The following is a 13,290-nucleotide window of genomic DNA, read 5'->3' as shown; positions in this document are numbered from 1 at the left end:
CCGGGGCTGGGGCGGGCCGTGAGGCGGTGGGGGCGGGGCCTCGGTGGTGCTGATTGACGTGCGGCGGGGCGGGGCCTGGGGGGCGGAGCCGCGCCGGAGCGTCGGGGCTGTGGAGGGCGGGGGGAAGACACAGGGCACGGAGCTGCCGCCGCTCCCCTGCGCCAGGTAACCGGGCGGGGGGGGCCGCGTCGCGCCCCGCGCTGTCCAGGGGAGACCGGGGTGGGCTCGCCGGCGGCTGGGGAGGGAGGTGGCGGCTGCCGCTGCAGCCCGCGGTAGGGTGTCTCTCGGGCCGCAGCGGGGCCTCGGGCGAGCCGTGCCGCTCCAGCCCGGCAGCGCCGAGGGGGGCAGCGGCGGCCCCGCCGCGGCCCAGGGCCGCAACAAAAGCACCGGCCTTTCCCCACCCCGTCCCCTTCCTCCGTCAGCGTCTCCCAGCGCCGCCTAGCCTTCCTGCCCGGCCCTCCGCCCGGGGCCGGCACCCAGCGCACCCTCTCCCCTCCGCGGCCACAACTTCCTCCCGCGGCCCCGCACCACCGGCTCCCCTCCCGGCCGGGGCGGCGGCAACTTTTCGGCCCGGTTCCTGGGCGTGGGGGGTGGGAGGAACGACGAACCGTACCCGGGGGGTGGGGGGTGGGTAGCGCCGTCCGCCGCCACCGCGCAGCCTGGGAAGGGGGTGGGTAGCGGCAGGCGGGGGCGGTGGGCAGCCCGGCTGCCCCTCACGGCGGCGGCGGCGGCGGGGCCTCCCGTCAGCTGTTTCCTCCTGTTTGTTGTCAAGTTGCCTGCGGTGCCGGCAGCGCCCGGCGGCGGCGCCGGGGGCCGAGCCGGCGGCGGTTGGCTGCGCGCGCCCCCGTGACGGCGCGCGGCTGGGCCCGCCCCCGCGCGCGGCTTTGTGTGGAGCGGCGGGGGCAGCGGGCGCAGAGCGCACGCGTGGGCTGTGTGCGGGGATCGCCGCCCGCCTGCCGCAGCACCGGGTCCGCGGCGCCCCCGGCCGGGGGTTACGCGGGGGGCGGCCCGCCCCGGGACAGCGGCCGTGCCGCACGGGGGGCAGCGGCGTGGCTTGACGCGTCTCTCCCCGCCGCCCCCCCCCCCCCCCCCCCCCCCCCGTTAGCCAGGTGCTCCTCGGCCGCCGCGCCACTCCTGCCAGACTTGCTCGTCGCCGAAGCAGCCCCGAGTAAACCCGGTGTCCCGGCCCGCCCGGTGCCGCTCCAGGGACGCCGGCGGTCGGGGATGGGGTGTTCGGGCTGCCTCAGCAATGAGCCAGCGTTGCCTGTCACCGCTGCGCGTGGGGTTTGCCCGTGAACGTATGGATGGATTCCCGGGGAACCGGGATAGTTGCCAGAGCTTTTTTTTTTTTTTTCTCTGGAAGAGGTTCTAGGCAGAGCAAAAGGCACGCAAGGGCTCCTCTGCCTGCTCTGCCCCTTCGCTACTTGCTGTGCAGGCCTCCTGTGCAAGCAGCCACAGAGCAGAGTAATCCACCGTGCTTATTTAATCCAGGCTGTGTCTTGGACCCATCTAGAATTTAATAAATGATTTTCCTTTGTTTCAACAATAAACGCGATGTTAGGGTTAGGTTGAAGGACTGTCAAGGCGCATAGCAAGTATCTCTCTCTCTCTCTCTCTCTCTCTCTCTCTCTCTCTCTCAGCCCAGGGCATGGCTCTTGGCAAAGTGGTAGGTGTTGCAGAGCAACTCTGGATGTCAACAAAAGTAACTTGCACCACGGTTGTAAAGATTCCCTCCTGCCGTTGGTTCAGCTATATCGCTATATATATGTCACAGCTATATATAATCTTCTTATGTATAGGCTCATTCTAGCTTGCCCAATTCAAGTAACATTTGTGACAAACAAAACTGTCCATTTTTAAGTGCTACTCTTTGATGTTAGTCTTCAGAATTACTATTTGGAGTCTTCTGTCATCTGCTACTTTCACTTCCGTAGTGGTGGAAGTACTTAACTTACAGAATTGTTTATATATAGATTATCATAACAATGATGAGAAGGTTTCAGCTGTGGCTGCCAAGTGTGTGAGGACCAAAGAAATAGCACCTCAAAGCCCAGTTGAGAAGATGACAAGAACAGATGAGATTTGATACATGTCATCTGACAGACTGAGAGTTGTGCACACACGTGCATATATATATGTATGTATATATATGTATATTTAGCATTCCCTCTGCTGGTAGTCATGACAAGCTTGAAGTAGTGTTGGCCAAGTTAGGTCATTGGTTCATGTTTGTTTACTATCATTTGACCTATGTTGAAATCTTGAGTTGCTTGGCTCTTGCTGAAATACGTAATACCTTTAAGCAAGATTTAACTTTAAAATAACTTGTTAAATGTATAGAGGAAATGCCTGTACGCTGTGGATGTTTGCTAGCGAGGCGCCCTTTAATTTTGGAGCCATTACCTACATTTCAGTTTCCTAGTTAATACAAAAAATTCTTGGCAAGATGCGCTAAGCATATTAGCACCCTTTCTGTCAGTTGGATGTAGTTGGTATGGAAGTTTGGATGATCATTGACTTTTCACCACTTCTTTAAAGTTTGTTTATTTGGTTTTGTTTGATTTTGTAATGACTCATGAAATCGGGAGTGTTTTCAGGTAAAGATTTGTATCACTTCAGCACTGAAATGAATGAAAACAGAAAATCTGAATCAGTTTAGCTTTCTGAAAGTTGCAGAATGGATTAAAAGGCAAAAGTTGTCTTAGCTGCCTAATTAGTGTAAGAATACATTTATTACAAAACCAGGAAATGCAGCTTTCTTAAAAACAATTGAGGAATTAAGAATTAAGGAATTTATTCTCTTAGGGAAGAGAAAGGGGGAGACAGGAAGGGAAGGGAGAAAAACAGGGAGACAGGAATAGCTGCTGCTTTCGAACTCTTTGTGTAGTAGCAGGAAAGAAAATCAATCTGAGTCTGTTACCATTTGTAAACTAATACTTTTATACGTTATCTAGCAAGAGTATTGTGAGGGTGTAAGTTACTGTGTGGGAGATGCTGAGATATGGGGGCTATACTGGAAACAAGCACCCATCTGTATGGCTCTGCTCTCTGGAAACTTGAAACAAACTACTTTGTATTAGTTTTTGCACACAGCAGTATAATGTTATGTTAATGTATTTAAATACCGCTATCCCAGTGTGAAACTTTGGCCTTACCTGGAGAAAAAAGCCAGTTTACAATAGAAAATTATACTACTGTAACTTGCACAAACGTAGTTTCATCCTGCGAGGCGCTGCCTGGTTCTAGGCTCGTGCTTTGCACTGCATCTGGGCACGGCTGTCATTACTTTGCCAAAGCCTCTTCAGTCATTTGATTGCATTAACTTCCTTGTACAGTTTGCTGCAGCAGCTGGATGGTTCTAATGAGCATAGGATACTGTTCCAGTTCATTTTCTTACTTCCCATTTGGCTACGTGTGGTGCTTTCTGATAACGCATTCTGCACGTAGGCAGAGGCCAGAGGCTGCGCCCTGCTTACTTCAACAGTGGCAGAAGTCAGTGGCGGATGGTTGAATCTCAGACCTCCTAAGAGACTGACCGCATGTGTATTTTCAGATCCACCCCTACTTGTGAGCAGCAGAAACCTGGGAAGGTAAGGCACAAGTTTTGGTTTGGGGTGTTTTGTTTGGGTTTTTTTTTTTTCCTTACCCTGTGATTCTTTAATGTGTGGTCTTGTGTAGTTGTGCTAAGCATTCTTTTTCCTCTTTTGTCCATCTCTGAGAATAGAAGAGGAAGCTTAAGCCCGGTTCCTGAAATGTGAAAATGAAGTTTAAGCCTGGTTCCAGAGTAAGTACATCTTGAGAATATTCTACTGTGCCTAAAGGAATGCACAGCCCTTTTGCAAGGGGGAGAGAGTGCTTGCTGGCTCACCATACAAAGAAAAATGGTTTTAGTTGGTGAAATGGCAAAAGGGAGGCTGTCATAGTTTTTTATCCTTTAACTAGCAGCTGTTTTCTGTTGTAGATCTGAGATGCAGTAGATGGTGCTGAAGCAACACTGAGGCTCCTGAAATATCCACAGTCCAGTGTGTATATAGAAAGTGCCTGCTGTCTCTCCCAAATGTTGACGGTCCTGTGTCTTCAAGAGATGCATTCTGGGACAAGAAAACACTGACTGTTAGTTTTAAAAATGTTAATAAATAATTCTTTGTGTTACTTTTTTGTTCTTTATTGCTTGTGAAGGTAGGCAGATGAGGTAGCACAAATAGCAGCCAAGTAGTGATGCAGGTGGTTTCGGCTCTGTGTGCAGACAGTGGTTAAATTTAAGCTGTTGAATGTCAGTCAGCTCTTTGACAGCTGTTGCTCAGTGTTGCCAAGATCAGCACTGAAAGACAGGTGGAAGTTTGGGAGCGCACAGCCCAAGGAATACACCTTGTAGCACACAGCCAGAGTGCTTGTGTTTCCTGTCAGTCTGTGCACTTGCTGGCAGGAGCATGCAGGCAGGCAGGAAATGTTTCACAGTATGACTAAGAGGTTGTATTGAGGTTTGTGCTGTAAAAATAATGCACTGTCAGAAGCCTGACTAGCTAGGTAATATGAGCTGTCGTTGATTGTTCTGGTAAAGGTCCTCTCAAGAATGCAGGCTGATGGTGGTGGTCAGGGTGCCGACTAATGACACAGTAGCAGCATCTCTCAGTTCATAAAAGGTACCTGTCTCTTTGAACTGCGTAGATTTGACAAGTGGTACATACTTTATATCCCATTAGTGAAAGCAAATAAGTCTGCCTTTGTTTACATTGGAGACATTAATTTAACATTACAACTTGTGTTTGCTAAGTTGCATGGGGGCAGGAGTGCAAGGACTTCACCACTGACACATATCCAACAAAGTATGCTGAGCTGACTTTAAAGATGAAGTCATGGGCCAAAAAAAAAAATCTCTGTTCTTCCCTCAGCATTTGGTTTTTTGAATAACCAAGATCCCCTTGTCTGCTCCTTCCGAGAAATCTGCTAGTAGCGTGATGGAGTTGGTGCGATACAGTAGCATCGCTTTCTGGGTTCTGAATCGCAGTAGGGAGCTTGGCTGGCTCACTGAACTGGTGGAAGTTACTTTCACTGTTTTTAGGTGTGGAGAGTGGATGAATGGATAAGTGCATTCTCCTCCCCATAACTGGAGGATCTTAAGCTTTAGAAATGCTGTAATGTTTCACAATTCTTTGGGCTCTTGTAATTTAAGAGAACTCTCCCACTGCCTGTAAAAGCTGCTTATAAGAGGCTTTTGTTCCGAACTTTTCAGTATGTGTGAACATAGATGCCCACACCTTTTACACGGGAGGTGAAAACTCCAGGGGACAAAAATACACCATTATCTTGGGTGACTTGTATATATACACCACTTTAGTACATAAGGGATGTGAGCCTGAGAGCAATGGAAAATTGCTTTCCCTTGTTCTGTTGTGCTTCTGTTTTTTCCAGTGTACAAGGAGTATATCCTGCAGGATTCAGGATCCTTACATAAGGAGAAAAACAGTCTTTATCCATACAGCAGTACCTTCTGAAATGGTCTTGTAAGTGAATACTATGTTTTTAGTTTGGGGGCGTGGGGGGGGTGGGAAAGGGAGGGGAGAGTGTGAAATGATTCCAAGTTGAGACTAACTTCTCTACCTTATATGAGGGGTGAAAAAGTGAAAGTTCCTTGTTAGTTTATTTAGAAAGTTCATGATTGAATGTGGCCTTTGAAAGCTGCCTTACCAGCTTTTTGTAACTTTTTTCCTACTTTCTACTGTTGTGAGCAGTAATATAAAGACCGATGTAAGGTGACTAGTTTTATAGCACTTCAGCTGGACCCTTACAGACCCATTGAAATCCCGTAGCAGTCAAAACTGAGGGCTAATGGTAGGTGTAGGCTGCTGGCTTGACTGAACTCTTACCAGGGGGTAATTAAGTGTAGAGGTTATTTTAAATGTTAGACGTTCTAGTAGGATTACATTATTTTAACGGTTTCTTTTTAAAAAAATATTCAAAATCTAGACTGTTCTGTTACGATGCAGATTGCAGAATTTAATTTTCTAAATTTTTAAATGTGTATTTATTTATTTCAAGAATACATGTTTTCTTATGTACTGTCTTCTGAAGAAAATTGTTCTGGTACTGGTTGGTTTATTAGATTCTGCTGTAACTGTAGGCTGAGTTCTTACAGCCTTGTGCTACCATCACATGAATCCCACTTTGTCTTTCTGTTGGTACCCAAGTCTTACTGGAAGCTTCTTTCTCATTTAGATACTTGATGAGGTTACTTTCAGCTTTTTTGGGTGATACAAATGAAGATTTTAGGCCTCCTATTACTAGGCAGGTTTTTCAGCCTTAAGTCTTTGAACATATTTGTTTATACATTTATTTTAATGCCTAGTGTCTTCAGGTCTCAACGCTTCAGCCCATGCATAATGCTGTATCTGGGAGTAATACGTTTGTATGTTGCTTTGACTTGTAAGTTGCTTGTAAGAATTACACCGGCGCTCTCTTCTGAAGTAGTTAAATTTTGGATTTAGTGACTTTGGGTCACTGCTTTTCTGGGTGCAGCTTAGTGTTTGTCTTGTTGAGAGAGGGGGATGTTTTTGGATTTGTTTTATGTTGGCTTCTAAAAATACTGACAGGGCGAGCACTGTGTTTACCCTGAAGGAAATATCTCTTTGTATGTTGAGTCCACATCTACAATAATTTATAATCGGTTAATTGTTCGTAATCCACAATACAATCAACACAAAAATAACTTCATCCAAAATTAGGAAGGATGGCACATGGAGCTAGGCCAAGCGCCTTATGGGCCAATCTCTCACAATTACTTTTATTGCTTGTATTTGTGGTTTCTTCTGGTTGGAAACTTTGACTGATACTTGTTTATTGACAGTTATTGTCTGTTGATTTTCCTTCATGCTGCCACTGTGCACATTTTTATTTTTTTTCATTTGCCCTTGCTTACTAGGAAAGATAAAGGCATATTAGAAAGGTGTAATGCTGAGAGGAATTGAAGGGGGTCCTGTATTTTGAGTGGAGTCACACCCCTAGACTCAGCAAAATCTTTTAAATATTTTTGTCAAACTCAAGACCTGCTTTATTTATCCTGTCAAGAGGAGAGATGGGTATTATATCACCTTTAAAGGGAAGAGTCATTCCATTGCTTTGAATTTTTAGGTATCCTTCAGATGGGATACAGAAGACTTACAGTGATATGAAAAATCTGAATGTAAGGAACTTGTGCTAAAATCAGTCTGTTCAATATGAGGAACTCTTTTTATCGCCACACATTGTAAGAAAATAAAGTAGTGAAATAAAGCAATTAAAAAAATGTCAGTGACTTACGATTTTTACACTTAAAAATGGTATTTGAGATTTTTTGTATGCAGGTGCATGTTTTTAGTCCATTTGCTTTGTGCATGTCAGAGTAAGCTTTAAGAAACTGATCCCCTAAAACTTGAAATGGGTTTAATTTAGGTATTTGCACTTCTTAAAGGCATTTGGCAGAATAATCAACTTGATGAGCACAAAATTTGATTAATTTCTCTGTGAACAGCACACTGTCTCCTGCTCTGAAAATTAAAGCCCACACAACTTTAATATTGCATGTGTCTGATTTACTTTGCTGTGCATGACAAAAGCAGAGAACACAAAAACTCTTTTCTGATTCCACATCTGAAGCCTAAATGGAGGTATATTTAACTTGTTTGACTATCGATGTGTAGTCATAAAACTTCTGTAGTTGAAATAGAAATAACATAATCATTTAATTCCTTTGTCATGTTATCTCATCCTTCGTGATTTAAGTTTTCAGCTCTCTGATATGTTCTGTGCCTACTCGCTAGTTAACTTTGAGTAATTTATGTTAGTTGATATAAAGTTGGTGAGATACTTTAGTTTTTCCAAGCAGTGAAGAGCTTTATTTATGAGGTAATGTAGATCTACTGCTATAAACTTTTTAAGCTATTGTACTGCTCATTGAAGTTTCTCAGGTATTTTAGTGATGATGCTTTGGAAATAGCTTGGGTAAATGACACAGCATTTTGTATTTAGATTAGACAGCTTTAAATGTTTGTATATAAAACTATGTGGTGTAAAGAATGGGTGGTTTTTTTTAATTGTGTGAAATAGCATCCAAACATTTCCTATGTTGTTATGTGTATGAAACCAGTGTTAAGCCAAATCGAGTAGCCCCATCTGCTGTACTAGAAGGCTAAGGCATCCTGGACAGTGGTGGTGTGTGGTTGCATGTCATAAATTGTGCAGTGCAAAGCTTCAAGGAAGTGACAAAATAGTATTTTTTTAAAAAGGGGTGGGTGGGGGGTGACTTGGGGAATATTAAGCTATAATTGTGTTGGTGACTCAACATGCCCCATTTCCCAGTGCTGACTGAGATGAGTGAGTAGTCAGGAACAAATGGGAATGGCGATTCAGTATTGTATTAAAGAGGAAGAGAAAATAGAAAGGAAGTGGAAGCTTTTAAGTTTAAGAACTGTAGGGTCCAGTAGTGGTCTGCAAGTATATGAACTGTGTTTTAAAGGTTTCAGGTCATGTTCTGCTCATTTAACATAACTACTTTGTATCTATGTGTGTCATCTTATTGGTAAGATGGTCACTTTGGGAAAGAACTTGATGAGAAAGTCTGAATGCAGTCTAAGTTCATCTGTGAAAGAAAGAACCTCTGCAATCATTAGCTGAATCAGTTTGAAGAATGTTCTACCATATATATGGGGTGTTTGGGGCTTTATTTTTTTGGCTGCAGTGGTGTGGTTTTTTGACACGCACATGACCTTTCTTTTTGCTTTCAGGTCTTGAGTATAAACTTAAGGAAGTTCTAAAAATGGGAAGAATTTTTCTGGATCATATTGGTGGCACTCGCCTGTTTTCCTGTGCAAACTGCGACACCATTCTGACCAACCGCTCTGAGCTCATCTCCACTCGTTTTACAGGGGCCACAGGGAGAGCATTTCTTTTTAACAAGGTTGGTATGAAGCTGAGGAGGAACTACTATTTGCTTTAGAAAAAGGAGTTTGTGGGTTATGAATCTGTTGTCAAAACTAAAAAAACTTCTTGGCTGAAGTGTTGTGTGATCACTATTCTAACTTTTTTTAGTTTTTATTTTGTTCTGTTCAGCAGTCTTTGAAGTCAAATTGGGCATTTGCTATTGATGGCAAGCCATCTAAATTAGTTTATCTGTGATACTGGAAGACTGTATAGGGGATTGTGTATATAGAGGCGTCATGCCAAAATGCATCAAGTTTTAACCTTGGCAACTTCTGTAATATAAGCCTCAAATTCACTGTGAGATTATCTTTTGTCTGTCAAAGAGTTTCAAAGGCATTTGCATTTTTACTCAGTTAAAAAAGAAGTCTGGATAGTATTCTGTTGAATTTCTAAAATGCATTTAAGGTAACAGTTTGGCAGCCTTAGGTGGCCACAATCTCTTTTACAGGCAATAATACTTTGGTTTAGCTTAATATTTTTTTTAATTGATCAAATTCAACAGACTGAAATATGGAAATCATAACTCTGAGTGAATTATAGCATTATTTATTAACCCTTCCATATAGACTTGTCTGTTAGACTCATTGTAAGAAAACAAAGCAAAATCACTGTTTTTTTTTCAAAGTTCCTGGTTCTGTAATCATTGGTGTGTGTTGGTTTGGGTTTGTTCTTGGAAGCCATTTGGCCAGTGGCAGAGCTGACAGAGGCATCAGTAGTCTTCACTTAACTATGCTTGGCCTTGGGATTTCTGGTGTGCTGAATCCTGGCACTGGTATTTATATGTAAGTGTTAGATTGCATAGCTGTAAAAGAGCTGTGTGTCTGATTTCTTTCTCATCCAATAAGTGCTGGATCCTGGGGATCAAATTTTTCTGGTGTTAAATAGTGGGGTTTAATCATGGAAGTTTGATTTTTTTACATTTCTGCAGTCAGGAGCCTTGCATCTAAAGCAGAGCAAGCACAGTCAGATGGAAAGCTGAGGAAGCAGTGCAGTCCCAACTTTTAGAATCCTACTGCATATTAGCAGTTTGGATATAGTTCCGACATCAACTTTTCAACAGATTATACGTCCTGGCTCTGTGGTGTTGCTGCCTAAACAAGTTAAAAGTACATTCTAAACTGCCAAGATAGCATACAAAAAAGGGTGCGTGTTTAATGCCTACATTCTCAGCCACTGAGCCTTGTTTTCTCTTAGATGATTATTTCAAAAGCCCCTCAAGATTTTTTAAGAAATACCTCTTAATGTTTTGGTTCTGATTTCTGGGAACAAGTGATCACATCAGTTGCTAGAAATGGGTTACATGTATTACAAGTGGATTAATGTAGATTACTTTACAAGCTATTCACCAGGAACTTCTAACCCCAGGTTGAACATAGTACTCTGCACTCTCATATGTCTTGTGATAGCATTTCATGTCATTCACTTAAACACTGAGGGTTATACATCCCGGTGAAGCATATAGTTAAAATGTTACCTTCTAAAGCAGGAGATTTTCAAGGGCTATTGACTTACTACCTTGCAGTTTTTGGTTCACCTGCAGCGCCACAGGTTCCTTACTTCGAAAATGTTGATAGTTGTGCACATTGTTACTGGGTTTTGCTCTAGGCAGACTAATCCTTTCTCTTCCCTGTCCCCTGTATATTTGTATCAGGTGGTAAATCTGCAGTACAGCGAAGTGCAGGATCGGGTCATGCTCACTGGCCGCCACATGGTGCGAGACGTGAGCTGCAAGAACTGCAACAGCAAACTCGGTTGGATCTATGAATTTGCCACCGAAGACAGCCAGCGCTACAAGGAAGGCCGTGTTATCCTGGAAAGAGCGTTGGTCCGAGAGAGCGAAGGATTCGAGGAGCATGTTCCATCCGACAATTCCTGAAGAGACTTGAGTCTCTTCTCAGGTTTTCTCCAGTTGAAACTCAAAAATAATAAAATCAACAAAAAAAATCTGCTTACATACACTGTCACCTTAGCATCAGAGTCGGATTTATGGACTACAGAGTGGGAAAGATTGTGAGAGTATTTCAGATGGAACCTGCCTTTCTTTATTCCTTTTATATTTTACTTTCCCTCCAGCAGCTGTTTGTAGAATGTTGTGCAGATGCTGTAACTTTTTCTCTCTTGCATTTACATCTGTTAGGTATGAGGTTGTATCTACAGATACAATGGGCTAAAAGGAAAATATTTGGGGGATTTGTCTTTTGTTAGAGAGAAATTCAATGAGGTTTTTTTTTTTTAGTTTGCACAAACTGATGTCATAAAGTTATTTTAAAACTACAGATGTTTTTTAAAAAGTATATTCCAATTTTTGGCTTAAGTTTTTAGTTAGGTGTTTCTTGGTTGTTGTTTTTTTTACCCAGTCTTTTCACCTGATTTGCTAGCTAAAGTAAAGAGATCCGAATTTGTGCTGAGTGCTAAAGGTTCAGTGTTGGTACAGCTTGGGCTGGCCCTTGTGCCATATTCTTGTTGAGGTTGATTGGTAGCACAGAGCTCATTATTTCTTGTCATTCTTGACCCAAAGATGTCACCATTCCTTGTTTATTTGTGAAGTCCCATTCACCATGTAAACTGGTGTTGATTGGAAACTATTCTTGAAATAGGGCAAAACTGCTTGGCTTTTTTTAACTTTAACTGATGTAACTTATAAGCATAGTAATAATATAAAATAATAGTTGTCTGTTTAGTCTTGCGTTGCTTACAGATCAAGCTGTGTTTGTAATGATAGGGATCCACTGAGAAACTACTGTTTCAGTAGTAATTTTTTTCATTTCTCTACTAATCTTATTAAATAGACAGGGAATTGCAAATCTTAAATCTTCAAGTAGCTTTCTTTAAACCCAGAACTTCCTATGTTAAACACAGCTGCTGTGTAAAAAGAAGACTGCCAGCATGTTTGTTCATGCCTGGAGTTATGCAATCTGCATCTCTCGAAGATTTAACTTAAACAGCTTGTTTTCAAATGCTGCTTCTGGTGTTGAAACCTTTATCTTTCAACTTTGTTGAACCTTTTCATTGTGATGTTATGTTTTTATCTTTCTGGGCAGCAGTACATGTCAGCCTAGTAGTAACTAGTAACTTGGATTCCTGCTTTCTTCTTGTAGAGGTCAGCTCTGTTTAAAACAGTGATCTTGCTTGCCTTTTTAGCAAGAATGCTCTTTGTTAACTTAACCGTTAACTTAACTCAAGGGTGCCCAAACACTTTCATTGTGTCTTAAGCCATAAGTTGAGCTGTTAAGGGCTGAAATTTATTTGAATGTTAGATATGTATGATTCCTTATCAAAGATACAGGTATATATTTTTTTTTTCTTATTGGATAAATTGTGGCCAAGGTGAATTAAGTTACCCACAGACATAGAAGAGGGGAAGAAACCCCACCCAACCAAACAAATCTGGGCACTGACCTTGCAGAATTAGCTTTTTCACTAGCCATGGCTCCATATCTGAAACTAAACTGTGGAGGGTGGCTATGCAGAGTATTTTTCTTAGTTTGTTTGGTTGCCAAGTGGCAATTTGGAAACCCCTGACTTCAATGTACTGCCTATTTCATGTTAAAGTAGCTTTATTATAGAATTGTCACATAGAAAGAAAACAGAGTAGATCACATACCAGAGCTGTGCTTGAATCAAGCTGCTTAAACAATAGTGTACTTGTGCCTCAAATGAATCAGTTTTTGCACTGAGTACAGTAGTACCCCGTTATCTTGTACTCCTGTCCTTCACAGACCCTAAAAGCCCCGTTAGCATGGTTCTCTGCAGTAGTTTTCTTGTACTTCTGACATTACAGTACAATAAAGTATGTTTTGTCCTGAATTGATTACTTGCTGGGTTTTTTTCAGTAACTTTCCTGCGGTCTGTCAACTGGATGACATAAGCTGCCTTGCCTTCCCTACATTGAGTAAATAATTGTGTTTCTACAGCAAAGTGACAAGTTATTGATGAGCATCTCTCTCTGAATAGATGGCAGAAGAGTGTACTGTTGATTTGGGAGGGTGCTAGGTAAATCTTTGTGCATACCACTTGGATACTTGAAAGCCTTCAATTTACTGCTGTTAAAGAGAAAATTTAACCAGGTCGTTGCTCATTTAATGGCATTCAGGGTGCCAAAGGTCTTTCCCTGTCTTTGAAAAGACCGCAAGCTAAGCAAAACTGCAGCTTCTGCAAGAAATCTGAAGGTTTGGCTTCTGAAATGGCTTGGGAATTGATTAATTGGGAATTTGTATATCTGGAATTCTGTGACCTTTTTTCTGTGCATGCAAGTGTTGGGGAGAAGCCTTCAGCTAGCAGCTGGTCAGCTTCGTAAGGTTAAGAACCGAGGTGAAGGGATAATTATATTGATGT

General features: G+C 42.9%; 1 protein-coding gene across 8 annotated transcripts; it reads left to right on the top strand.

Annotated features, from left to right (window-relative positions):
• The first annotated feature begins 78 nt into the window (after positions 1 to 78).
• On the top strand, positions 79 to 12,762 carry YPEL5 (yippee like 5). Of its 8 annotated transcripts, XM_055816192.1 has the most exons (8): positions 88 to 165; positions 3,448 to 3,590; positions 3,725 to 3,784; positions 3,962 to 4,113; positions 4,562 to 4,643; positions 5,413 to 5,504; positions 8,760 to 8,932; positions 10,607 to 12,762. In XM_055816192.1, exons 7-8 carry the CDS (start codon positions 8,792 to 8,794, stop codon positions 10,829 to 10,831), a joined length of 366 nt encoding a protein of 121 aa, XP_055672167.1. In that variant the 5' UTR covers positions 88 to 165; positions 3,448 to 3,590; positions 3,725 to 3,784; positions 3,962 to 4,113; positions 4,562 to 4,643; positions 5,413 to 5,504; positions 8,760 to 8,791; the 3' UTR covers positions 10,832 to 12,762. The 8 variants fall into 8 exon arrangements, 7 of the variants coding, with proteins under 7 accessions (XP_055672166.1, XP_055672170.1, XP_055672172.1 ...); XM_055816191.1 differs by lacking the exon at positions 4,562 to 4,643 and having other exon boundaries at positions 79 to 165; positions 3,554 to 3,590; XM_055816190.1 differs by lacking the exon at positions 4,562 to 4,643.
• The last annotated feature ends 528 nt before the right edge of the window (positions 12,763 to 13,290 follow it).

Source organism: Falco peregrinus, chromosome 11 (assembly GCF_023634155.1).
Source record: "Falco peregrinus isolate bFalPer1 chromosome 11, bFalPer1.pri, whole genome shotgun sequence".
In the NCBI taxonomy this organism is placed as follows: Eukaryota; Metazoa; Chordata; class Aves; order Falconiformes; family Falconidae; genus Falco; species Falco peregrinus.
This window is presented reverse-complemented; position numbering and strand designations above follow the sequence as displayed.

Excerpts from the sequence above, each read along its gene's own strand:
- YPEL5 (XM_055816195.1), top strand. The coding sequence starts at position 8,792 with ATGGGAAGAATTTTTCTGGATCATATTGGTGGCACTCGCCTGTTTTCC. Across the intron at positions 8,933-10,606 it reads GAGCATTTCTTTTTAACAAG|GTGGTAAATCTGCAGTACAG; the intron begins GTTGGTATGAAG and ends TATTTGTATCAG.